General features: G+C 39.7%; 1 protein-coding gene across 11 annotated transcripts in view; it reads left to right on the top strand.

The window, feature by feature from the left end:
- The window catches only part of smap1 (small ArfGAP 1), a 117,386-nt gene that overhangs the window by 34,283 nt on the left and 56,338 nt on the right, over positions 1-26,765 (top strand). For 3 of the 11 annotated variants that reach the window (XM_067528942.1, XM_067528896.1, XM_067528900.1), the window contains exons 5-6: positions 15,525-15,593; positions 18,265-18,342. The exons of 1 other annotated variant lie outside the window; for it this stretch is intronic. In XM_067528942.1, coding sequence (XP_067385043.1) covers positions 15,525-15,593; positions 18,265-18,342 — 147 coding nt within the window. The remainder of the gene's footprint in view (positions 1-15,524; positions 15,594-18,264; positions 18,343-26,765) is intronic. 7 more of the 11 variants (XM_067528932.1, XM_067528911.1, XM_067528922.1 and 4 more) reach the window with 7 other exon arrangements.

Here is a 26,765-nt window from a genome sequence, read left to right as displayed (position 1 = left end):
TGAGATATAGTGATTCAGGTGCACAATACTTTTACACACAGGAGATTTAGGTTTTAAATAACCATTTTCCTTCAAATAACACAATTATCATATGAACTTGTATTTTGTTTTTGCTTAGGTTGCCTTTTTTTTATGTTAGATTTTTAAGAACTGAAAGGGTTTGGTATGAAATGCCCACTACAATGGAGGGGCTTCAATATGTTTTCATACCACTGTAGTTAAAATCATATGTGTATATTTAATCACTATCATTGCTATGCATTCGCTGAAAATATCTAGTTTGCTCTTGTTGATAAAATACCTGGCACAGATTGACAATTCTTAAGAAAGCAAGACCAGGGCAACTTTTCTTAATGCAAACACTAATGCGAATAAATCAAACAATCAATTCATTGGTTCATTTGAACAAACCTCTCATGTATTTGCACCTTTGCATCGCAAACTCAATTTCAATGACAAACATTATCCATATGTTACATGTATGTTACAATACATCAGGTGATGCATTTAGTAAGGTTGTTTTAAGACTGGAATCTGCGTTAGGATGTCACAGAGTCAACAAAGTCCGTGGGGAACCAGGGCAACCTCGCTGATCCATACCACCAGGATACAGCCAATACCTCGGAATGTCATTCGTATTGGAGAAGTGTGGTCGGAAAGTAACAAGGAGAGGCGAGATGGCATCCTGAGACTGTATGCTGCTTATAGATACTGTATATCTATAGCTATAGATATATAGAGATAGGGAGATATTATGTGAATCATTATCTGTCAATCATTCTTTTTAAACTTTTCTAACACACTCACATAATTCCAGTCTAAATACAATGCAATGTAAAAGCCCTACCATCTGGCAGTCGTTTCTGTTTTTACAGATTCATACTCCACTCAAGCTAGCAAGGATACAAATGCAAAGCAAGGTGTTAAAAAGGTGTTGCCAGGAAACGAAAATGCTCTCAGACATACAGTAAACATCTAACGTTACGTCTCGTTCACAACGCTCTTTCTCTGGCGCATCTTTATTTCATCTCTGTCTCTTCCTCTAACCGTCTCTCTTTTTGTTTCTCTTTCTTTCTGCTTCCGAGTTTGTCTTTTTCTTGTTCTTTTCTCTTGTTGCTCTCGCCTCCCACCCTTCTCTCAGTTTTCTTTGGCTTTCTCTGAAGCATTGCCAGCAGCCAGACTGTGATCTAGGATCTGTTTCTGCCACCCACACAGACGGCTTGGCTTTTATATGCAAATTAATTATTAAAAACAACTCATTATCACTTTAAGCAGTTTCGCACAGATGGAGAAAGAAGGGGAAAGTGCTGGCTACAGTAACCCTGAGCTATAGTTTGTATATGGGAGTGTGTTGCACTGATCCACACAGGAATTTGTTTGTTTGGTTTCTTCTTTGAGCCCTAAAAAGAATCAGTTTGCGTCTCTACACGCCACTTCACTGTATTCACTTCATTATACTGTACTGTTTACCAGAATGCTTGATGATAATTGACTGTTGATGACAGTTTCTGTATATGATGGCTATTTATTTGTATAGATTATCATTCCTTATCTGTTTTTCCACTACATGTGGAAGCCCAGCCTGAATAACTGCATTAAACACATCTCACACGGATTGTTATCATTGTGTATTCTATCATCAGCCCGGGTAACAAACCAAGAACTTTCTGAGTAGAACTTTAATTGTGTGAATTGCAATGACCATTAAAGATTAGTACTAGATGACAGCACCTGTTTAATCTTGTTTATAGTTTCATGTGCTTATTCTCTCATAGGTTTGAAACAGCAGGGTTTAGAAATAATGCCACAAAAGAACTTAAATGATGTTTAATAGTTAATCCTGTGAACGTTTTCTAGATACAAATAAGACTCAACTTTTGTGATTTGTGCTGAATTGCTGCTTGCAATTTGCATTAAATTTCATTTTCAATCCTGGATGGTAAATGGTGTTTTGGCCACCTGGGGGCTGCAGAACAAGCTATAAACACAACATTTTTATATTATTACAGCATGAAGATGATAAAACATCAAACATGGTTTTTATGTATCATTTATACATTTAGCATATACAATTTTTATCATTTCTTTGGAGTTTTGTTTGTCTCTACCTTTCAAATATCCATCTATCCATTATTTGTCACCGCTTATCCTATTTGGGTTGAAGGCGGGGGGCTGGAGCCTATCCCAGCTGTCATTGGGCAAGACACGGGGTACACCCTGGACACGTCGCCAGTTTATCGCAGGGCCGCAGGGAGACAACAATTTGCACTCACATTCACACCTATGGGCAATTTTAGATTTAACCTAACATGCATGGAGGAAACTCACGCAAGCATTAGCTGAACATGCAAACTCAACATAGAAAGGCCACGGCCAGCTGGGGCGCGAACCCGCAACCTTCTAGCCGTGAGGCAGCAGCACTAAACACTCCACCACCATGCTGCGCCCTTGCAAATATAAGTCCAAAAATTCAATAAAAAGCTTTTGATTGCTTGTTCTTTTCAGGTGTTTTTTTTTTATTTTATTTTTTCATCGTATTTTGATGAATAACTATAATTTTGCAATAATGAAAAGAGTACTTTGACTGCAGTTCACATCAGCATGCAGTCTTAAGAGTTGTGCAGACACTAATTAAAGATCCTAAAATTAGATGCTCTGTTGTTTGAATCTCTGTTCGAATCTCTCAGGAAATTCCAGTTTCCTGCTAAAGTCCAAAAACATGCATGTTAGTTAATGAGTGGCTCTAAATTGTCTTTAGGTGTAAATGATTATCTCGACTGTATATCTCTCTGTGTCAACTTTAAGTTGGGGTTCATTGTCTTGCTCAAGGACACTTCGGCTCCTTCTGTCAGATGTCAGACAACTGCTTTATCTCCTGAGCCACAGTCGGCCCACATGGCTTATGGTTTCCATGACAGCTGGGATCGTCTCCAGGCCCTTGTGACCCATAACGGGATAAGCAATAAATGATGATAGAAGAATTGTTTTTTTTTTCACTGATATGTAAATCTTTCAAATGATTGATGCAGACATGGCCTGGAATTTAGTGTATGTAAGTCTAAAGTACAATGTTTTAAATTTGTTTGCATGTGCGTGGACCAATGCAGAGAACGCTAGAAAGAAATCAGTATTCACTAGTTGCAGTACAGCTTGCAGTACTTTATTCACAGTGAAGTGCACGAGTGCTCTCACTTCATTTCCTTTGCATATACAGCACAACTTCATTGTCCTGGCATGAGCAAATTAGTAGGTGTATTATTGCAATGTTACTGCAATCAACAAGACATCAGAGTACATCTTGCAAACTCTCTGTGATGAGCCCAGTGATTGGCCTAAAAATGTCAAAAGAGAACCGCACAGTCACCCCGGAGGAAGATTTTCAGCCTTTTTTTTGCCTGTTAGTCATAGGGATGTCCTGTCCGTTGTGTCCACACTACTTGCCAATTTTCTGTGTGTTCCTGCAGCCAGCTGTGGCAGCTTACTTAACTTCTGCCATGCAGTGACATGTTTTAATGTGACATCAGCGAACAGCAGAAGAACTATAGGGAGAGCTGGCGAAGGTTGCTTTTGTTCTTGTTAAGCAGGAGAACACAGATTTCAGTGACACTGACAATTATTTGCAGTACACAAATGGCACAGACCTTTTTTTGAAACATTAAATGTGTTTCAGAAGATTCCCTGCCCCTGCCAACCAATACAAAACAAGGTTTAAGGAGTTGGAACCTTCATGATTTTAAGAAAATTATGGTGTGTTCAAATTACCTATAGGTTCCAAGGCAGAGCTGGGAATTATATCATACCAAAGTTGACTGCATTTCAGTACAGAAGTGCTTTACAAACAGTATATAACTACAGTTTTCAAAGTATTCATAAGCAAAGCAACGATCTTGGATATTGAAATCAGGGTTGGTGAGGTTCCTCAAACAAGACTTGTAAATCTGACACCAAATTTAAGACTGTGAACCGTTGAGATGCTAAGCACCATTAATAGACGATGCAGTAGTTTTTAGGAATACCAAGGAACCTGGAGGCCCCTGTGCTGGTTGTCATGCAGGAAGTGGGGGAGTGAAGAGTGTTGACTCCTACAGGTACCCCTGGGTCCAAACAATAAAAAATTGGACTGGAGTGCCATCATTGCTGCTGACAACAACATGGCTGCTGGTGCTGTTGACCACAACCTGCTACTCCAGTTAGCAAACGACACGATAGCTGAACCTAAAGAAGACATCCGCCGACTTTCTGATGAATTGCAACAAAAAGGACTCTTTGCTGTCTAGCTTTATTGATGTAGCCACTGGGCAGTCAAGACAGATCACCTCTGTCAGTGCAGCCCTCCACGACACGGCTATGTGGGATCCCTACACCTGTTCCCGGCCTTGTTCCTGCTCAACGCCTAACCATCGTTCATCCTGGGCCGAAGTGGTGGTCAGTAGGTGTAAGAGAGACTTAGACGTGGGCGTGTCACTCACCGACTTGGGCCCCTCCAACCGCTATGCAGTCTTATCCAGCGATGGCTCAAGCCACCCAGCCGATGCTCCTTTGGCTCCGCCAGATCTGGAGCCCCCACCGTCGTTGGTGTCCGCTGACAGTGCAGCCTGCCCACCTGACGACACGGCTAGTGTTCAGATCACCCAACCTCTCACCGTTGTTCTTTGTGGTGACTTCAATATTCACGTTGACAATTCTTCTAATAATCATGCTAGAGAAGTTTTAAATATTAATGAACTCTTTTAATTTTCAGCAACATGTAGCTGGTGAAACTCATTCTGGTGGTCACACTCTTGATCTTGTTTTTACTCTGAGTCTTGGGATTTCAGAACTGAAATTTGTCTATCTGACCATAAGCCTGTTGTTTTGAGCTGTGAATTACAGATTGTCAGGGACTCTCCACGTCCCAAGTGTTCATGTGTGTTCAATGAGCATTGTGCCATTAAGTTTTGTACTCTTTAATTCTGCGGACGTGCGAAAGTTGACAAAATTAACGGTGGTATCAATCAAAATCCTTCATTTCTGGATGTGGTCTGTACTTATCGGAGCTCCCTGAATGATTTATCTCCCGTTACACTGTATAACCTGCTTGATACAATATCTCATATGAAAGCATCAACTAGTCCACTTGACATTACTACTACTCTCCTTTCGGCTTATCCCGTGAGTTCGGGGTCGCCACAGCGGATCATTGTCCGCATGTTGATTTGGCACAGTTTTTACGCCGGATGCCCTTCCTGACGCAACCCTCCCCAATTTCTACTGGGCTTGGACCGGCACTGCATCGCTGGGGAGGGGGAATGGGCTGTTAGGGGTTCAGGGTCTTGCCCAGGGACACTTCGACATATAGCCAGGGCCGGGGATCGAACCACTCACCCTGTGGTCCGTAAGCAACTGCCTTTACCAACTGAGCTATAGCCGCCCCTCAACTAGTCCACTTGACATTATTCCAACAAAATTTTTACTGGAAGTGTTAAGACTGCATAGCAACATACCTGCTTATCATGTTGAAACGAATCACTGGGTACTGGTTGTGTCCCTGATTATTTCAAAGTTCCCTGCATACAGTCCATTTTAAAGAAACCTGGTCTTGATCCTTCTAGCTACCGCCCCCATTTCCAAATTGCCATTCGTCTCTAAAAGTCTAGAAAAATTGGTCACTCAGCAGTTGCTGACAGTTTTGGAAACAAATAACAGTTTTAAAAAGTTCCAATCAAGTTTTCGCAAAATCCACAGCACACAGACAGCTCTTCTAATTAATGCTGACTTGGGCTTGTGCTCTATCCTAGTGCTGTTGGATTTAAGTGCTGCATTTGACACAGTAGATCATAATATTCTGTTGGATAGACTGAGGCACTGGTGGGTATATCGGGCACAGCGTTAAACTGGTCTGCTTCATATTTGTCTAATAGGAAATCTTGTGTCTCCATTGACAATTACATGTCATCCCCCTCCCCCTCTGAGTATGGTGTTCCCCAAGGATCGATACTTGGCCAAATTCTTTTCTCAATCTACATGCTTCCTATGGGTGATATCATACGCAGACATAATATTTCATTTCACTGTTATGCCGATGACACTCAGCTCTATCTCCCTATTACTTATGAATCGTAGTAGTTCTCTACAAGATTGTATGTCGGATATTAGAAACTGGATGTCCTTAAGTTTTCTTCAAATAAATCAGAAATCCTCATAATTGGACCTCAAAATATTTCCAGTAATTTGCTCCCAACCTTAGGCCCAAAATTCGTTAAGCCAGTTGCCAGAAATCTTGGTGTTTTATTTGACCACAACTTGAGTTTTGAGCTTCACATCACTAAACTAGTTCAGTCCTGCTTTTATCATCTTAGGAACATTTCAAAAATGATACCTATGTTAAATTTTTAATGATGGTGAGACTATTATTCATGCTTTTATCTCCTCTTGTCTAGATTATTGCAATAGCCTATTTTCCTCACTTCACCAAAAAGACTTGAAACGCCTGCAAACTGTTCAGAACCCAGCAGCTAGGCTCCTGACTAGAACCGGGAAGTTCAGCCACATTACTCTTTGTCATTTTCGGATACATTTTAAGATTTTACTGATTACTTATAAAGCACTGCATGGTTTAGCACCATCCTATATTTCTAATCTTTTAATTCCATATGTGCCATTACGAAACTTAAGATCATCTGACAGTGGATTCTTGTCTTTTCCAACGTCCCGGTTAAAAACCAAGGGGGACAGAGCATTTTCCATCATGGCTCCAAAACTGTGGAATAGCCTGCCTGAGGAAATCAGGCTCTCTGACTCAGTATCATCTTTTAAGTCCCGTCTGAAAACCCATTTTCATAGATTTGCCTTTCTTGGGATGTGAGATATTTCTTTAAGTATAAATAGTATATTCTGTATATATAACTTGTTTATTTTACCTTGTGCTTTTCCTTGATTTCATATTTAACCTGATTTTAATTATTTAATTATCTTTATTTTTCTTTTAATGTACATCTCTTTGTACTTTGATAAGTGCTTTATAAATAAAGCTATTATTATTATTATTAAGTTCAAAAAGGTCAAAATACATGGAACTTCATGAGGAGGCAGCAATCCTTCTGTGTGCTGCGTGCTCTCGCAAACCTTTTTTGCAGTGCTGTGATGTTGACATCAAGGTCTGCAGTTGTTAAGGGAGAATTAAATACCCTCAAGACATTCCTGCAATATTGCATTCACAAGAAATGGGATAGTCATGAATTCATTGTGACCACAGCCATTGACCTCCAAAATCAAATCAGTTCTTCTTTTCTTCCAAAGTGAAAGCTTGTACCAAATTTGAGGAAATTCCCTCAAAGCATTACTTTAATGTTTCTTTTACAATATTCTGAAGGATATGGGATCCCAGAGACCTGGACCTTCTGACCACCAAAATCGAATCAGTTCATCCTTGATCCAAATACTGCTTTTTCACTGCATGATAACAGCTCAACTAAACTTGCTGTTTTTGGTTATCTATTGGTTTTCTATTGGGCAATACCAAAAGGTAACATGAAAACCCTGCAGACTTCTGTCTGGTCTGAGAGACTTGGCACTACTACTGCAATGCCTTTAAGCAGCCACAGTTGTCTTGTTGTCTGAAATATTTCCCAGACTCAGATTTCTTTTTCAGTAGTCTCTGTTCTTGCTGCCTTCAGCATCCTCTGAAACAAGGTTATTCTTCTTGCTGTGACAAATAGCCTGATACTGATAATCAAGAATGCAGGATTTATTTTATGTCCTGCATTGTTCATAGTGAAGGTGTGTGAAACCACAGTGGCATCCAATGTCAATGCAGCTGTGCTTCTTTTACCACCACAGGCAACAAGGGCAAGCAGTTGTTTGATGCTTTAACCGTTGAGGAGGGAGACAGAAGGATGGAAATGGAGAAAGCATTTTTCTGTTCTGCTTTCAGAATCATTGTTAGTTTCCAGCCTGAGGTGGGTTAGAAAGCAGAGGAGAAGAAGGAGGTAGTGAAGAAGACAAGGAGATGTGCTGATGGAAGTGATGTAACCTTTTTCTGCAAATCCATTTTTCTCTTGTTGACCTTTACAGTTAGATGCTAAGAAGTGCTTTGTATTTTTAGTGTTTCTCTTCAATACACCGTTTGCATCTTTGAGGTCTCACAGCTGCATTGAAATCACTCCCTTAGTTTTAAAACACTTGTAACAGCAATATCTGTTTGTAAATCTGCATGGTTTACATCCATGTTTAGTTGTTAACAGTTTTCTTCTCCTATGCCTTAGCAGGCACACTAGCCTGCATTAGGGCCCTGCATGTGTCAGCCATGCAGATATTCCAGAGTAAAATCGATCTATCAATTCAATAAATTGATTTTCAGGAACAAAATAAATATCCAGATGTCTTTTGGTTGTACAACAGTGTTAATGAGTAGAGCATTTTCCCTCCAAACAATGCTAGAGAGAGCAGCTTAACCAACATGGATATCACATATTGGTGTCTAGGCACAATATTTGATTTAGGTCATAATCTTCCAGTTATCAAACTGCACCAAGTGCCTTGTTTACCTTTACTGTTGGAATCATTAGTTTGGCTAGTTGAAATTTTCTATAGTATAATTAATATAATAATCTTTTTGTTTTTCAGCCACACAATACGTAACAAGGAAACATTTATTTGTGCTTTTGGAATTACTTTATTAAGTTCGCTGTTTTTGGAATAATCTGTCTGTTCATCTGTTGTGTGAAGAGGCAGTAATATGAGAAGAGGCACAAATCTAGAGGGAGGTAGCTGAAGCTGTGGTGCATGTAGAAAGGCATCAAACAGCCAGATGGCAAAAAATAACAAGGACGTGATAAGAGACAAGGCCAAGGTAGCATCAGTAGTGCTCAGTAAAATCTTTTAACTGGCATGTCATACTACAGGCAGGAAGGATTTGAGAAGTTTTGTGGTGAAGCAGCAGATGGATTTTTTTGTGCCATATGAAAATTGGAGGTTGTGCATAATGGTAATTATTATCAAAAGTGTAATTTTTTTGAGACTGACTGCTTGCATCTGTGCACCAATGAGAAATAGGTTTATTGCCAAGTAAGATTTCATATGCATGGAATTGGTCTTGGTAGCTGTAAAAGCTTTTTCAACATAAGAAGAATTATTGGTTTGAACATCAGTGTATTAAGGTGCCCTGCATACAAATGTATAATCTTTTCTTGACATTCTCCGTTCGACTTCTCCCTCCTGTCTCCTTCCATTCATCTTCATGTCTTTCTTTCTCTGTCCAGCTGGCACTGTGATAATCTCTGTAGATAAATGCACATTGAGCATGGCTGCCTTACATCTTAAACAAGGCAAACGCTTTTGTTAAATTAACCAAGCCTCAAGTAGGTTAGTGCTAAAATGTTTGAAAAATAGCTCTCTTAGCAACTCTTAAAACTGACATTAAACATGGATCCAAAATCTATATACAGTAAATGGTAAAAAATCATTGTAATAAATCACATGAATCATTTGACAATAGACATATCCTGGGCTGAGATTAGCTTTGCAAAAAATTTAATGAATATTGTATTTAATGAATATTGTATTTTCACAATTCTGTGTGCCAGCTCAGCACTAGTGATTGAATCCTGCATTGACAAACTTTGACAGCAGTAAAACACTCTGTTTATACTGCGCTCATCACAAGGTTTTCATTAATGTTCCAGTGTATTGTATATTTTAAGGTAAGAGTGGGATTTTATCTTATGCTAATATTGTGAGTGGAAAAGCAAGAACGGAGAACCAGTGCTCTGAACTTCTGCAGCAGGCAGAAGGAGGTGCTTTCAGATGACTGGACCACTACAGCTAATGTGATCAGGGAGACAGGTAGGAGGGTACTCGGTGTGTCATCTGGAAAGAGGAAAGTGGACAAGGAGACTTGGTGGTGGAATGAGGAAGTTCAGGAGTGTATACAGAGAAAGAGGCTAGCAAGGTACTGAAGAGAGTAGACAGGAGTACAGGGAGATGCAGCGTAAGGTGAAGGTAGAGGTGGCAAAGGCCAAACAAAGAGCATATGAGGACTTGTATGCTAGGTTGGGCACTAAAGAGGGAGAGGTGGATTTGTACAGGTTGGCCAGACAAAGAGATAGAGATGGGAAGGATGTGCAGCAGGTTAGTGGGATTAAAGATAAGGATGGAAATGTATTGACAGGTGCCAGGAGTGTGATGGGAAGATGGAAGGAGAACTTTGAAGAGTTGATGAACGAGGAAAATGAAAGGGAACGAAGAGTAGAAGAGGAGACTGGTGTGGAGCAGAAGGTAGCAAAGATTAGTAAGAGTGAAGTGAGGAAGACGTTGAAGAGGATGAAGAGTGGAAAGGCAGTTGGTCCTGATGACATACCTGTGGAGGTATGGAAGTGTCTAGGAGAGGTGGCAGTAGAGTTTCTGACTAGTTTGGTTAGCAAAAAATCTTGAAGAGTGAGACGATGCTCGAGAAAGAACAAAGGAGATGTGCAGAGCTGTGGCAACTACAGAGGAATAAAGCTGACGAGCCAGATAATGGAGTTGTGGGAAAGAGTAGTGGAAGCTCGGCTAAGGGCAGAGGTGAACATTTGTGAGCAGCAATATGGTTTCATGCCTAGAAAGAGTTCAACAGATGCAGCATTTGCTTTGAGGATGCTGATGGAGAAGTACAGAGAAGGTCATATGGAGTTGCATTGTGTCTTCACACATGTATGAGAGCTGTAAGACCATGGTGAGGTGTGCTGCAGGTTGGAACGGGTGGAGAAAAGTGTCAGGTGTGTTGTGTGATAAAAGAGTATCAGCGAGAATGAAAGGAAAGGTGTTCAAGATGGTGGTGAGACCAGAGATGTTGTTCGGCTTAGAGACAGTGGCACTGAAGAAAAGACAGGAGGCAGAGCTGGAGGTAGCAGAGCTTAAGATGTTGAGGTTCTCTTTGGGAGTGACGAGGATGGACAGGATCAGGAATGAGGACATCAGAGGGACAGCTCATGTTAGGTGTTTCGGAGATAAAGTCAGAGAGTCAGATTTAAGTGGTTTGGACATGTTCAGAGGAGAAACTGTGAATATATCTGTAGAAGGATGCTGAGGTTGGAGCTGCCAGGCAGGAGGTCTAGAGGAAGACCAAAGAGGAGATTTATGAATGTAGTGAGAGAGGACATGAAGTTAGCTGGTCTGAGAGAAGAGTATGCAGAGGACAGGGTTAGATGGAGTCACATGATTTGCTGGGGCGACCCCTGAAAGGGAGCAGCCCAAAGGAAAAGAAGAAGAAGAAGATTTGTGGGAGGAGGATTCGGTGCTTTTAAATTTAACCTGTGCTCTCAGTGGATCTTTTTGGACACACATTGTCTCAGCTCCCAGCTGTCTCAATATATTTAGCTGCTAGACATGTCTTCCAATAGTGGTTTGCATTTAGACCTGCCTCAAACAAATACAACCTTTTCTTAATATATCTGACTTTACAAACCTGAATGTCAACTTGGAAATATGTTGGATGTGCAAGAAGAATGAAAATATATTTCCACAATGGTCTAGAACTGCACCAGCCTTCATTTCCTTGAACAGTTGGGTTTTACTAACACAGTTTTTACTCCGCTTTGTTTGTCTTTTAGCAGGGCAGGATAAAGTTTTGAAATGTGTTAACATGCATTAAATATTGAACATTTGTAATTTAAATTCTGCTGGGCATTCATTTAACTGCTAATGGATTATTCCATTATCTTTCATCTCCTCATTTGCTTTTGTGGCTATGGATCCAACTTTTAGCAGATTTTTGTGAGATTTTCTGTCTACATACTTTACATAAGTAAATAATCATTTCTACTATTTAATGCATACACAAGTTGTAATTGCAGGAAAAACTACCTCACAAAATTTCATTTTGTCAGTGTCCATTCAGGATACATTGATTTCTACCATAATGGGCAGTTAGGTCATTGTAAGGGCACAGACTCTTAACTGAATGGGCACTTTACAGGGTTTTACTTCTACACCCTATAGCAGTGTTTTTTACATTTTTTGTGTTCTAGGCAACCAAAAAAGGAAATAACTGTTGAAGTGATCATCAAGTTCTTTTCCTCCTCAGTGACACTCAGTTTAACTGAAGCTAAAAACTGAGAAAAATGATACTGTCAAACTTATACAATTAATATTATTTCCTTGTGTGTCTGTGCCTTAACATAATCAGTAAATATTATTTTCCTCCTGAATCTCGTTGTCTTTGTCTGGACAATAAAAAACTTAGGAAACAGCTTGTAAAAATAAAACTATACTTTCTGATTCAGAAGATTATCAGTTATTTATTTATTTACATTTAATTCCACTGAATGTTATTTCTCAGTCTGCATCATCATAAAACACTATTTAATATTAAAAAATCCACAGCCTTATAGTGCACTACATATATAGTGCATTGTTTTTTGGTTCATTGAAAGGTTAAAAGACAAGGACTTTGGTCTTGGAGAGGTTAAGCTGAAGATGTCTCTCTCTCTCTCATCCTGGCAGAGATGTCTGAGAGACAGGCAGAAATGTGTGATGAGACATTGGAGTCGTCCGGTGGAAAGGACAGGAAGAGCTGTGTGTCATCAGCATAGCAGTGATAGGAAAAGCCATCTGAGCGGATAATAGAACCCAGAGATGTAGTATAGACAGAAAAAAGAAATGGACTAAGAACTGAACCCTGGCTGTGAGAGTGAGAAACATGCCCCCCCCAGGATACCTTGAAGGTTTGTCCCGATAGGTAGGACTGAAGACAGGCTAGAGCTGATCCCGAGATTCCCAAATCAGTGAGTGTGAACAAGAGGATCTGATGGTTCAGGGTCAAAGGCTGCAGATAGATCGAGTAGGATTTAGACAGAAGACTGACCTGCGGCTTTCGTAGTTTGGAGAGATTCCAGGACAGGAGTGCCATTTCTGTGGAATGACCCCTCTTGAAGCCAGACTGGTTGAAATCGAGGAAGTTGTTCTTGGAAAGAAAGTCTGAAAGTTGATTGAAGACTGCTCGTTCCATTGTCTTGGCCAGAAATGGAAAAGGAAGGACAGGTTGATAATTCTCCACTAGGGAGGGAACAAGAGAAGGGTCCTCGAGCAGTGGGGTAATCTGGGCCTGCTTGAATGAGGTCGGAAAGTGCCTGCTGTGAGAGACCCATACGAACTTTAGTGACATCCCATTCTTAATCCATAGGGTTTAACATGACGTCGGCCCACCCTTTGCAGCTATAACAGCTTCAACTCTTCTGGGAAGGCTTTCCACGAGGTTTAGGAGTGTGTTTATGAAATACATAACACCAGTCAGTGCTCGCAGTCTTCACTCTAATTCATCCCAAAGGTGTTCTGTTGGGTTTAGGTCTGGCCAGTCAAGTTCTTCCACACCCAACTCACTCATCCATGTCGTAGCTCAGTTGGTAAAGGCAGTTGCTTACGGACCACAGGGTGAGTGGTTCGATCCCCGGCCCTGGCTATATGCCGAAGTGTCCCTGGGCAAGACACTGAACCCCTAATAGCCCATTCCCCTACCCAGCTGTGCAGTGCTGGTTCAAGCCCGGTAGAAATTGGCGAGGGTTGCGTCAGGAAGGGCATCCGGCGTAAAAACTGTGCCAAATCAACATGCAGACAATGATCCGCTGTGGCGACCCTGAACTCACGGGATAAGCCGAAAGGAGAGTAGTAGTAGTGAATACTTTTGGCAATATAGTGTAGATGGCGGTGTAGGTGGGTAGATGAGTGATTTGAAAGCAGACAACCGCTTTCAGTCTTTGCCCTGGTGACACTGTGAGAGAAAGATCCAAGCAGATCCTGATACTCAACAAGAGCAGATGAAGTCTTGGATTTGCGCCACTTCCTCTCAGGGATCCAGTTGGTGAGCCATTGATTAGAATCTGAGGGATGTGCGGGGCTAGAAGACATGGGGCAGAGAATTTCCAAACACGATGAAAATGTATTGCAGAGGCTGTCCGTGGCTGCATCTGCATCGAGGATGGAGAGGTCCTGTGTTGGGGGCAGAGTTGCAGAGACCAGTGAAGAGAATTGGTCCAGGTTGAGAGACCTGAGGTTACGACGGAATGTTACAAGTAGGAGTGGGAGAATGCGAAGGTCTAGGGATGAAGACTGTGAGTTGATTAAGAAGTGATCCGATAAATGCAGAGGAGGGACAGAAATGTTGTCTGTGGTGCAGCTCCGGGTGAGGATGAGGTGGAGGTCACCAGCTTTGTGGGTCGGAGGAGTGGAGAAAAGTCTCAGGTCAAATGTGTCTAGAAGAGCTAACACGTCAGCCACCTGAGGTTTGTCCAGGTGGATATTCAGGTCTCCCATGACGTTGAGAAGAGAGCCATCTTCAGGGAAGTGGGACCCCAGCTGACATGGTGGTCAATATATCACAATCACATGGACTGTAATCAGTGCTGTGATCCTAATGGCATCATATACCACAGATGACAGATTGTTGAGGGCTTTCTGGTAAAATGTCCAGGTGTCATCGACAAGAAGTCCAGTTCCACCCCCCCGACCTGATGAGCGAGGAGCGTGAGAGAAGAAACTGGTGGAGAGTGCAGCTGGGGTGGCCGTGTTCTGTGGCATCAGCCAGGTTTCCGTAAGTGCAAGCAGCTGAACAGTCTCCTGTGTACCAAAGGCTGGAATGAAGTCGGCCTTGTTCACTGCAAAAGAAGAGGCTGGTAACAAAGTGGTCCGGGTGAGAGTGCGCAGGTGGGAAACATGTCGTCTTCTCTTAGGACGCCATGTCCTGCTTCTGCGAAGGACAACGGGGATCTGCTGAAAACGCATTGTAAAACAAAGGCTTTCCGGATGTAGAAAGGGTTAATGTGAAGCAAAGTAAAGAAACTGGACTCGCTGGTCTTTACACAGTCAGTCTTCACACAAGGAGGCCTGAACACAAGAGCTGATGCTCCAGCCCAACAGGTGCCTCATATATGGCCTTAATTGGCTACAGCTCAAACCGCCCCCTCGTTGAAACCAAACTAATTTGTGTGTGTGTGAAAGGTGTGAACGACTAAGACTCAAGAGATTAAGATTCAAGAGAAATGAAAGAAACTTAGGTGCCTCTGAAACCAACAAACACATTTCAAACAGCACCTACTTGCACATTTTTGTCATTTTGTTTTATTACCTTTTCCAACTCTACAGGACACATTCATAAGTAGAGAAATAAAAAATGGTTTGAGAAAACAACCACCTATTGTTGCTAGTAGACTGCAGAGTTCAATTCCACCCTGCTCTTAGTCTGTCTCACAGGTCAGCGGCAGGTTAATAGAGGTCATCCCTGTACTCTATAACTGTGTATGTTTGGGTGTTTGACCCTGTTTAGACACAATTCATTGTGTGCAGCTGTAGAGCTGGATTGTAACCTTGGCTCACAGCATCTGCTATAGCAAAGAGTACTGTGCTGTAGAGGAGTAAATCCTCCTTCATTCCCCTTAATTAACTGCTCTTTGCTTTCCCCCCATTCTCCATATTCTGTTCTCCTTGTTGTTCCTGTCTGTCTTTAATTTTTTTTTTCTTTTACTCTTCTGCAATTGTGTGTATAACCGTCTGTCTGAAATTCTCCCATCTTCTAGCAGAAGCCATCTGAAGCTTCTCCTCCCCCCTCCTCATCATCCTCCCAGGCTGACAGGAGCAGATTGGAGGTACATGTTTTTTTAGTGGTGTGGTGTTGTCCTGTCGTGGTTGCTTTCAGTTGCTTTGTTATCCTGTAGTTTTATTCTGTTGTTGTCATTATGTCCTGTGTCAGTTTAAAAAAAAAAAAAAAAACACTAAGTGAAAGATACACTTTTTCAAATCCTGATAATATAATATTATGTGCATTTTAATAAAATTCTAAAATAAATTGGTTACTTATTTTGTTTCTTACAATATAGGAGATTCACTGTTGTCCCTGAAAAGTTCTCCTCTGTATGTGTAGTGGCGCTGTCTGTGTTAATAGTTATTGCACAAGCCCGATGATTCACATCTGCTTACTTATGGCTTCTGTCTTTTTTGAAAATGTTTATGGCCTCGATCTTTAATGTTCAATGTGAAATCATGTGAAATGTATGATGTACTTTTTTGGTCAAATTATTTTGGCGCACTACTCTGAGTTATAGTACAGTCACATCAAACTTAGGGAAATGTCTGAGAAACATTTTTTTTTTTAAATTTACAATGGTTTACTGCCGTTTTTATCATTCAGAACAAAACCCTGTCCCAACTAGCGCATGACACTTATGGGTGGCATCATATTCAGATTGAGCAAATATCAGTTCTTAGCTAGCAGGATGTCAATTCTTTGTTTCAACCTTGAGATATCCAGCACTCTGAAGCAGGAACATTCATGATGAAACGTTAACTTTTGGAATAAATTCTGCCCTCAGTACCATCCTCTTGCACAATTTGTTTTCCAAGTCTTAAAAGATTTGCAAACCATTGCATCCTCTTTTTATTTACACTTTACACAAAGTCGGAACTTTAATCTACCATGGTTGAATATGTGCTATATATACTACATACTGTACACATTGATATTCCTTGATGAACTAATAGCAGTAGGTTAGTTCCCACATTAATTTGTTATTTAGACTTGGTCTAAATCCCTCACTATTCACTTGCATTGATCAGCCACAGCATTATACACATTAACGCAGGTGGTTTTATTGTTGTGCTGGACAGGGATCAGGATGGGGGGAAAAAAATGATGCTGGCTCATCTCCAGCATTTTATTTTAGTGTCTGTATTCTCCAAATTTATGTAGTCCCCTCAAACTTCTCCCATTAGACAAGATACAGTGTATGTTTAGTAAAATACTTTCTACCAACGATCCCACATTGTAATGTGATGCATTTTAGAGGTGAGAAAAATACTACTGAGAAAGTCACTTAATGATGCAGGTCCACATTCTAATCATGGTGAGCACTAAATTGAATGTCTGTTGCAGTGGGGGTTGTAAAAGGATGGAAGAGAGAGTAATTTCAGCTATAGCACTGGTGTTTAGAAGTTTATTGTCAACCTCTACCAACCACAATCCGCTGCTGTTTTGACTGTTCAAGCACGAACTGATCAAACAAGTTAGAAACACAGCCAACGCGATAATTGGAGGAGGATCCCAGCTGGAATTTGCTGTGTTTTATTAGCGATGATCAGATGCGAGTATAATGGGCCGCTAATGCTGCTGGAGCAAATTGGCTGATGCTGGCCTCATTAGCTTATAGTTGATAGAGTCAGAGACTTGGTGGCTGCCAGAGCCTAAGAGATAATATACTCAAACTTGCTGATTGATTTGTCAACAAAACGGAAGCCAAACGAAACCAAAAACCAATTTATGAAGGTGAACAACTGGTTTAAACAGAATAGAGTTCCAGCGTGTAAAACTGTTCGTATTTCAGCACCATTGTTTCCGTTCAGGTTCTGGTGGAAATCTTGCTCACAATAGATCTATAATGATGGTAAACGCTCTCAGTTCATCCGGGTTTGCATCATTTCAAACGTTGACGATTACGTACTATTGATTATTGTGTTCCCAAGACAAATACCCACCTCAGCGTAAATAACTATAAACAGGCAATAGAGTGATTGCATTGGATGAATAGAGACAGGGAGACGCAGAGAGAAGCAGACTGTTATTGTTGCCATAATGGTTAGATTGTAGGCTTCACCCCGTAAGCTTACGCTTTTCTTTTTTGGCATGCTGACAGTCATTAGCCAAAGCCTGTTGGTGGCTGGCATTGGAACAGGCTCATTTACATATAACAAATACAGAACCATTAACCTGGAAACACTACATCAACTCTTCATACGCTAATAATGTCTACACATTAAATCTGCATTGTGAGTGCATTAAAATCACATTATGGAATGAGATCTAATTGTTTTCAACCTGCTATGAGATATAGAAAGCCTTTACCATTAGGCCTCCTCCGGAATCTTATAATGGATGTCAAATTGTGATTTAAAAAAAGGAAAGCACACTCTTTTTACACGCTTGAGCAGTATAAATTGCTTTACTGCATCTTTATTTAATAAGGGTTAGAGTGTAAGAATATTACAATTAGTAGGTATTTTGTCAATGTTGCCATCAGTTTTAGTCTGTAGTGTTTCATGTAAATGATTTATTATGTGCTCTTCACTCTGCTGAGGAAGTAAAAAATTATCCACATCATTTTTTACATGTGCGAATATACAGTATATGTGAACATGTAGAAGTAGAGATGTTTTTTGATATAGGGAAGTTTAATGGCATTTATGTACATGTACTACCCAAACTAGAACCAAAAAAGCAAGTTCACAGTCAGTGAAGGCATCATGTAATTTCTTTTTTCTTCGCAGAAGGAGTGTGACAAGAAAAAAGAGGATAAGAAGAAAGAGAAAGAGGTTGATAAAGTGGAGAGACACAACAATACAAAGGTAGAAACACTGAGCACAAGTGGAAAATAAGTGATTTCTTTAAGTTTATATTGAAATGGCAAGAGTTGAGCAATTTAACTGGACACATCTTAGGATTACTGTAATTGAAAAGTAAATCAAATTAGCTAAAGCTGCACCCTCTGCGCTTTTAACTACAATCCTGTTTAAAAATTAAAGGCAGAATGCAGACTGCTAAATATTTAAAATGTATATTTAATATAAAATATTAGATACAGAATACAGCATTACATGTTAAAAGTGTTTGCTTATTTTGAATTTGATGCCAGCAACATAGAACAGTTGGAACAGGGGCAACAAAAGACTGGAAAAGTTTTGGAATAATCCGAAAACAAAGCAGCTGATAAATGTCATTCGTAACAAATTGTCATATTGGCATATGCACTACATCATTGTGTGATTGTGTGTTTGCATTTGTCCCACTGACCTACAAATACTACAAGAGTAGTGAATAGCACCAATTACACCTTGGAAGTGTTTGATGAAGACCTAATTCTGAAAAAAAGAACTTCCTCTGTTATTTGGATATGGTTCAACAATAATTTCGATATGAATCAAACACCTCTGATTTGAAATTTGTTTCATAAACCTGAAAAACCAAGAGATGGAAACATATCGGATTAGTTCTACCGCCGTGAACACAAGCAGCACAAAAAAGGAGAAGATCATGGGTCATGGCTCAAGATCATTATTTTTACATAAAGAATATTAAATTAAATTATACTTTGATGATTAGCAGTGTGCATGTTCTTCCGGATACTCTGGTCTCCTCCCACAGTCCAAAGACTTGCATGTTAGGTTAGTTGTTGACTCTAAATTGTCCATCGGTGTGAATGTGAGTGTCAATGGTCGTCCTTCTGTGTATGTCTCTCTGTGTTGGCCCTGAGACAGCCTGGCCACCTGTCCAGGGTGTACCCCGCCCCTCACCCTATGACAGCTGGCATAGGCTCCAGCCCTCCTGCAACCCAAATACAATAACCAGCTACAGATAATGGATGATTATTAGTGTCAACTGATGTAAAAATGGCAATGTTGTGATATTTATTTTTCCATATTACCCAGCCATATGATTTGGTATAGAATGAGCGTTACAGAGAGACAGAGTCTTTCAAAAGTCAGGTCGGGGTGATGTTCATTACTCCTGAACAACTTTCTCTCAAGGGTTCCTTGAAGTGGTTTTATTACTCTACTGATAGGCCCTGACTCTACGAGGCGTGTTTTTGCAATTTACAGCATGATGTTTGGGTTTTCTGGTCCATAAAGTTGCTCTCAGGCAGCAGTCAATAAAGTTTTCACTGCACAAAAAAGCTCTGGTTAACTTTCTGTTCACTTGGGCAAAAAAAGACAGACAACAGGAAACTGAGCAAGTTAGATGCCTAATTCTATTAGTCATTAGTTGGTGGAGACCAAACCCCTGCTGAAAACCGCGGACTGTGTAAATGGGCAACTGTTGGCTTACATTTTCACTATGGAGTCATGGTGGCCCCAGCAGCTGGAGAGGAAAAGTAATCATGTTCATCAGTGATATGAAAATAGCAGACATCCCACCTCCTCTCCATCTTTCTTGCGTTTGTACACAGGCTTCACATTAAGAAACTAACACCTTATCCACACTCCCCCACAGTCCCCTGTGTTTTAGAACTGAGCCCAATGTGCATGGGCAATGGATTAGGTTACTTTTTTGTTATTGTTGCACAGCTAGTTCTAGTTATTATTATGTTTGCATTATGTAAAAGGAGAACAGCCTTGATAGTGATTTGTCAAGCATATGACCTTAGTTATTGGCCAACAAAAAATACTTTTAATGAATGATATTATTATTCAATCATGTTTTGTTTTAAGTTCAATTAATCAATTAATAATCAATTAATATGAAGAATCATTCAAAAAAAAAGATTTATCTTTCTGGCCATATTATAAAGCCCTAGTAGAGAGTAATACAGTATTAGCATCTTGCATGATTGCACAACTTGAAACTTGATGACACACTGCAGTCAGACTACTCAGGGTGTAATCCGCCATGCACAGTTCACTTCACAGCTTTGGCTATTGATGTTCGGTGAACATTTAAAAAGAGTGGATAACGTATGTTGGAGTAAACAACTTACTTGTAGCATTACACATAATAGCACGTGGCCAAAGAATCATTTAATGATTTGATTTACGTTATTTTAAATCATTCGATTAAAAATGTAGTCCAGTATGTAGGAAGAAATCTGTAAAAAAAAAAAAAAAAAAAAAAAAAAAAGCAAAAGTGATTACTGAGACATTTAAATGCTGATTGTCCAATGATAATAATTATGTCTCTGGTGGCCGAATTATTTTTGTCTTTTACTCTGGTGTCCGAGTTTAATTTAAAGACCAATGCTATTCACACTGCATTGCAGGTTGAAAAGCCATTGAAAGCCAGTCAGTTTCGGCCAATGAGTACTGGCCTGTACTGTAAGTGCACCTACAATAACTAGATGAGAAATGAAGGAGAACAAGAAGGAGAATCTTGCCCTGTGACACCGATTGTGCTTTATGAACAAAGGGTGCTGTAGGGGCTTGAATGAGGACAAGGATAAATGCGGCCTTCTTTGTGTGTATCATTGTGGTGTTATGAATGCATGATGTGTGACAACAGAGAGGTTGTGTCACTCCACTCCGGCCGAATCCCCAAGGGACCCTCCTCATAAACATTCATGTTGTTCACAGATGCTTCTGCTCGGTGCAGCAGTATGGATCATTTCTCATGCAAGGGCGTAAACATGAAACCATATCCCTAATTCCTGATTTTATCTATAGATATTTAAAAAAGCAACTCGAACCTTAGCTACACTGAACTGCTTTCCACCATGTAAGTGTTGGTCAGTATTATATCAGTAGATGTCTGTAGAGTTGGCTATGGTTTCTATGCATAGCGCAGCTTTTGAGAAAACAGGGGGAGGGAAGGAGTAAATGTGTGTATTTCTGGGTCACGGCTAGTAAATTCAGAATATTTCATGGCCTGCAAAGCAGTGAGGGAATAAAGTGCTGTGGTTAGTGTGTTGAGATGCTCTACAGGGAACACAAATGTAGGCTATGGGCAAATCTGTATCCACTGAGAGAGAAATGTAACAACACATGGGTCTGTACTCTTTTAACGGTAATATTCATTCTTCCACCTCCATCTGCTCCAAAACTGGACTCTCTATCCTCTTTATTACAAATATATTGATTAATTTCTATGCTGAAGCAATATTTTTATTTTTACCTTTATCTGACACATGTCCAAAGTAGAGAATTTCACTGTTTCCAATGACCAGCTTAATTAATTAATGTATTTTTTAATATGCACACATTTAGAGTTTCATGCCTGCAACACATTTAAGAAGATTGGGACAGAATCCAAATAAGATTGAACATTTAAAAAAATATTCGTGTAAGAGTTAGAAATATGCGAGGCACTGACTGGCCAGCACATCACATCCATACAAACCCAGAGGATTTTGCCATGCTGTTTACGCCGAGGCAGGTGTCTGTCAGATTGCTATTATGGGCAAGTCGCAATCGATGCTATATGACAGTTTAATATTTGTTTTGCTTCTGTTCTGTGGTAAAAAGTATCAGCATAATCATACAGACACAGCAAGTTTATTATGTCATGTCTAATGTCTAATTAATTATATGTTAATCACATAATCAGACACCTCTTTCCACGTCTTTCTTTCCTCCGTGTTCAGTGTGACACACAACACAAAGGTTAAGTCAACTTTTCTCCATTTTAACTGGTTGCAAGTGTGATTACTATGTTGCCCACACCGTGCGTCAGGTGTGTCTAAATACTAATTACAACAGCATCACATGCTTGAAAAGCAATTATTTCTTACGATTTTGACAAGGTCCCATTTATTTTGGCCAGTCCATTTGTGAGTTCTGTGTGAAACATTTGGAATTGGAACAATTTTCTCAGAGAAAGGTTGCACTTTCTGACAAAATTGCAAGGGTGGCAACAGTTTTGGCCATTTAAAAAAAATCTGTTTTGTTTTTCCTTATGTTTGTGTACAGGACTTTGGCCAACTTTTGCTTTTAAGGTGCCTTATAAATAAAGTAGCATTGGAATGGATACATTTTTTTATCAATTTCTGTATGTCTTGCCATAATTACTATATTCAGTATTGTTTAAAAAACTGGTCTGTGTAAATTCTCACTGTCATTTTTATCAGCTATTTTCAACTATGCTGCATATTTTTCCTGGTCAACTTTTTACATTATGATTAAGATGTTCCAGCTATAATGTATTGGCATCGTACACGTACCATAATGAAGTATAATACCATCATTTCATACGCCTGTTACGGACAATTATCAGGAGAACAGTTAAAGTTTTTTAGCAGACGCTTTTATCCAAAGCGACTTACAAGTGAGGTACAAGGCAGCAAAAATCTAAGTCAAGGAGAGAACATCAAAGCAAAGTCCTATCAGAAAAGTGTTCACATTTCACAAGATGCTAGTGCGAGAAAGAGCAGAAAGGAAATTTTTTTTAGTTTTAGTTCCCTTTTGTACTGCCAGGAAAAAAATTTTAAGCTTTTGAGTGACCTTGACTTTTTCCACCACTAGTACAATACAGGCATTATCACCTGTGATCAATTCTGACGTCACCAAATGGAAAATGAAGAATCTGGCATCGGATTCAGCAATCTTATGTCTGTTGTCTTGTTTGTCATTATTGTATATCACTTTGTGTTGCTTTCTTTCCATGGCAGTTTACGTCCATTTATAAACTGCAATGCTGATCGTAAATTATAATCAAAGTCAAAATACTGCCTGCCAAGACACTTGTTAATCTCGTGCCTATTTTTAGTCCAGCTTTGAAGTCATTTGTCTCAGGTTAGCACTGTTTAAATGTATTCTAACGCTGTGTGCTATGCTGTAAATCAGTGTTCAAAAGAAAAATAGCTTTTTATTATAATGGCATGAAAAGCAATCAGCATATAATTATTCCCAAATGATGAAAATGCAATTACCTCCAGACTGCTTGTATATGGTTACACTGTCTTCCTGTTGGAACCACAACCAGGGTATATCAGAGCCAGTCCTCCTTGTGATATCCTCAGCGTGGCTTCACTTAAAGTGGTTAAGATTGATTAATTTAGCCTGATGCTTTACTGGCATCATAGAGAAGCACTCAGTCAAAGTTGGATGTGTCCATAAACAGACAGTCTAAATCAAATCCAGCAAAATATCAACATACGAATGAGTTTGTGCACAATTTAGTTATGCCACTTAATTAAATAGTTCATAAAGTTAATGGAAAAGTTTCAGTACTTTGGGAAACTGCCTGATTGAATTCTGATCTATCTAATAGAGAGGCCACTCATCTAGCCAGTTTCTACAGCAGCTTATCTTGCCCTTATTATGTTTTTTGTTTTAAATTAATTACAGTGATGGTTGATGTCCATATCAAAAAAGTTCCAAAATGGGAGCTTAAAGGCCTAATAACCAGGATCTGGTACTCTGGTTATTTGTCTGCATGTATCATTGCTTGGTGTGATTCACTATCGCACAACTGTTATATGTACCTGTTGCACATTGAGTCTTCCTCATAAACAGAGGATAAAGTGTTAGAAGAGAAGCAATGCTGACTGACATGTTAGAATATGACAGGGTTTTAATGATTCTGCATAAATTAATTTATTCCCAAATGGAAAAGCAGCACCAACAGCAGCACAACATTAACACGGTCCGATGTAATGTTGGTGCTCACCACAAACAGCCTACAACAGAATTGTATCACAAGGTAAACACTAAAATAACCTTACAAATGTTGGGTTCCCTTGACAAAAAGCAAAGCTTGGTTGGTAAACAATTGTTTACGGCTTGTTGTCCTGCAAGACAGGACCACAAAGATCCTGTCACTACGACAAAGAGGCCATTTGCCTTCTAAGAATTTCAGTGGAACGTTTTTGGAATTTTCATTTTTTATTTTTTGGTCGTTTCGGCTTATTCCGTGAGTTCAGAGTCGCCACAGCAGATCATTGCCCGCATGTTGATTTGGCACAGTTTTTACGCTGGATGCCCTTCCTGAACTATTGAACTATTTCCTTAAGTGGGATAACTAAAGGACTGTGAGAGGACTGTGATCTCTTCCTCTCCAGGTCACCCCACAGATTTTCAGCTGGATTCAGGTTGCAAAACTATTATTTTCTTCTGGTGAAGCCATCCTTCTTTTGGATTTAGAGGTATGCTTTGGGTTGTTGTCATGATGAAATGTGAAATTCCTCTTCACCTTGAGCTTTTTAGCAGAGGCCTAATGGTTTGTGCCAAAATTGACTGATATTTGGAACTGTTCATATTTGTCTCCACCTTGACTGAATCCCCAGTTCCAGCTGAGGAAAACCATCCCCAAAGAATAATGCTGCCACGACTATGTTTCTCTGTTGGTTATGCTTTTTTAGTAATTCGCTGTGTTGTTTTTGTGCCAAAGACAGTTCTTAGTAAAATCACTGATGTGCCAGTGACATTTTTTCACTTTTTGATGAACATCTTAACTGTGTTCAATGGTATATATTATGCCATGGTACCCTTCCTCAGACTGATACCTTCCAACAATGACATCCTAATATGCTTTCTATGCTTTCTTTGCGAACAATGGGTTTTGCTGTAGGATGCAACGGAATAAATCCTAATAGAAGAGCTGAAATTTATATGGAATAAATCAGAGTCATTGTTTAACATCAGCTTGAATGTGATTGGTAAATAAAAACACAGCCACATACCTGATTCCATACTTACCTAAAACTCGGCATTTTAACAGGAGTGTGTAGACTTTTTATATCCACTGCAAAGGACAAATAAGTACAATTTTGAAGTACCATACTTAAGTATGGTATTTTTTACTCCACTACATTCACATGATAGCTTCATTGTATTGCAGATGGCTGAACCACCTGTCAGTACATAAAGTGGGTAAAGTAAGCTCCACCTTTACCAGCTGCAGCGTTAGGAAAATTTATAATTAATGCGTCAATAATTATTTATTCTGAATAATTACTTTTATTTAAGAAAATGTAGGTATATTTTAGTTTTAATATTTTGGACTTTTATGCAGGGCCTAAACGTTTTTTTATGATGCACATCAAACAAATTTAGAATTAATTAGTAAGAATTTAAGAATTTAAAGTGGTATGTTTACTTTTTACTCATTTTTTTTTTGTGTGTGTGTGCATCAATTTGAAATTGAAAGCTTTTCGCTGGATCTGAAATTTCTTCTTATACATTATCATCAGTTGTGCCAGTGTTTTAACTAAATGTACACTACACACCCAGTATATACTGTATATATGCAGTTTTTCAGCTGACCGCAGATAGGTGACTCTTTGATGTATGCAGTGCATGTCATTTGTTGCAGGAATGGTTGGCTCTTAGTGCACGTGTGCATGCTGGCAGAGATATGTGACATTTTCATATCCTTTTTCTTTCTCCTTATCAGCTATGCCCCTGCTGCCAATGAGCCCCTGTGTCAAGGAGATATTTTAGGACACTTATTTTCTGTGTGTGTGTGTGTGTGTGTGTGTGTGTGTGTGTGCACAAGAGAGTAAGAGAGAAAGAGACTTGTTAGTCCAAGTGTATGCTGACATGCTGAAAGCTGTTTAATCTCCAGTAGAGCAGGAAACATGCTGACAGCCATGTTTCTCTCTGTCTCCTTCTTTCTCGCTCTCTTCTTTCTTCTCTCTCTCTCTCTCTCTATTTTTTTCACTGCCTTGTCTCACTCTCTCTCTCCTACTGTTCTTACACTTCAGTCTGTAGTGTGCATTTTGCCTGTCTTTCAAAGACCTACACTGCCATCACGACATAATACAGTATATCATACAACAGCACTTTTTATCTTCCTGTGTAGGCAATATACTGTACGTATCTGTAGGGGGGAGATGCGAGGGCCCCCGACACACACATCTGTACATATTGCAATCTCTTGCAAATGACCCTAACCTATTTAAACTATTAAATTTGCTTCTTTTAGTTCTAGTTGAGGTCGTACATGTAAATAGCTGCATTAAACTTCCCTTCGGCTTCCCTACATTAAAATATCTCTCTACTTCTGGCGGAAAGATGCCTCCAGATGACATCACTTGGAGGAACCTTCAGTTTAGATTATATCATTTTGTTGCTCACACTATGGAATTTGTAATCATGGTCAACCTGCTTTTCCAGATCTCCTCCAGATGACATCATCTGAACTCCGAATGATGAAAACCTCTTCCGGGTAATGTCAACTGGAGTTTTTCAGCTAGAAGCAGAGATATAGATTTAGATATAGGTCAGAGGGAAGTTTAAAAGCACGAATGTACATTTACACCGTAAACTAAAGCTATAGAAAGAAACTTGAAAATTTGTTAAGTCACCCTTTAAATGTCCAGCCCCAACCAAAATGCTAAAATGAC

Source organism: Channa argus, chromosome 1, assembly GCF_033026475.1.
Source record: "Channa argus isolate prfri chromosome 1, Channa argus male v1.0, whole genome shotgun sequence".
In the NCBI taxonomy this organism is placed as follows: domain Eukaryota; kingdom Metazoa; phylum Chordata; class Actinopteri; order Anabantiformes; family Channidae; genus Channa; species Channa argus.
Note: the sequence above shows the minus strand (reverse complement) of the source record. Positions and strands in the feature narration are given on the sequence as shown.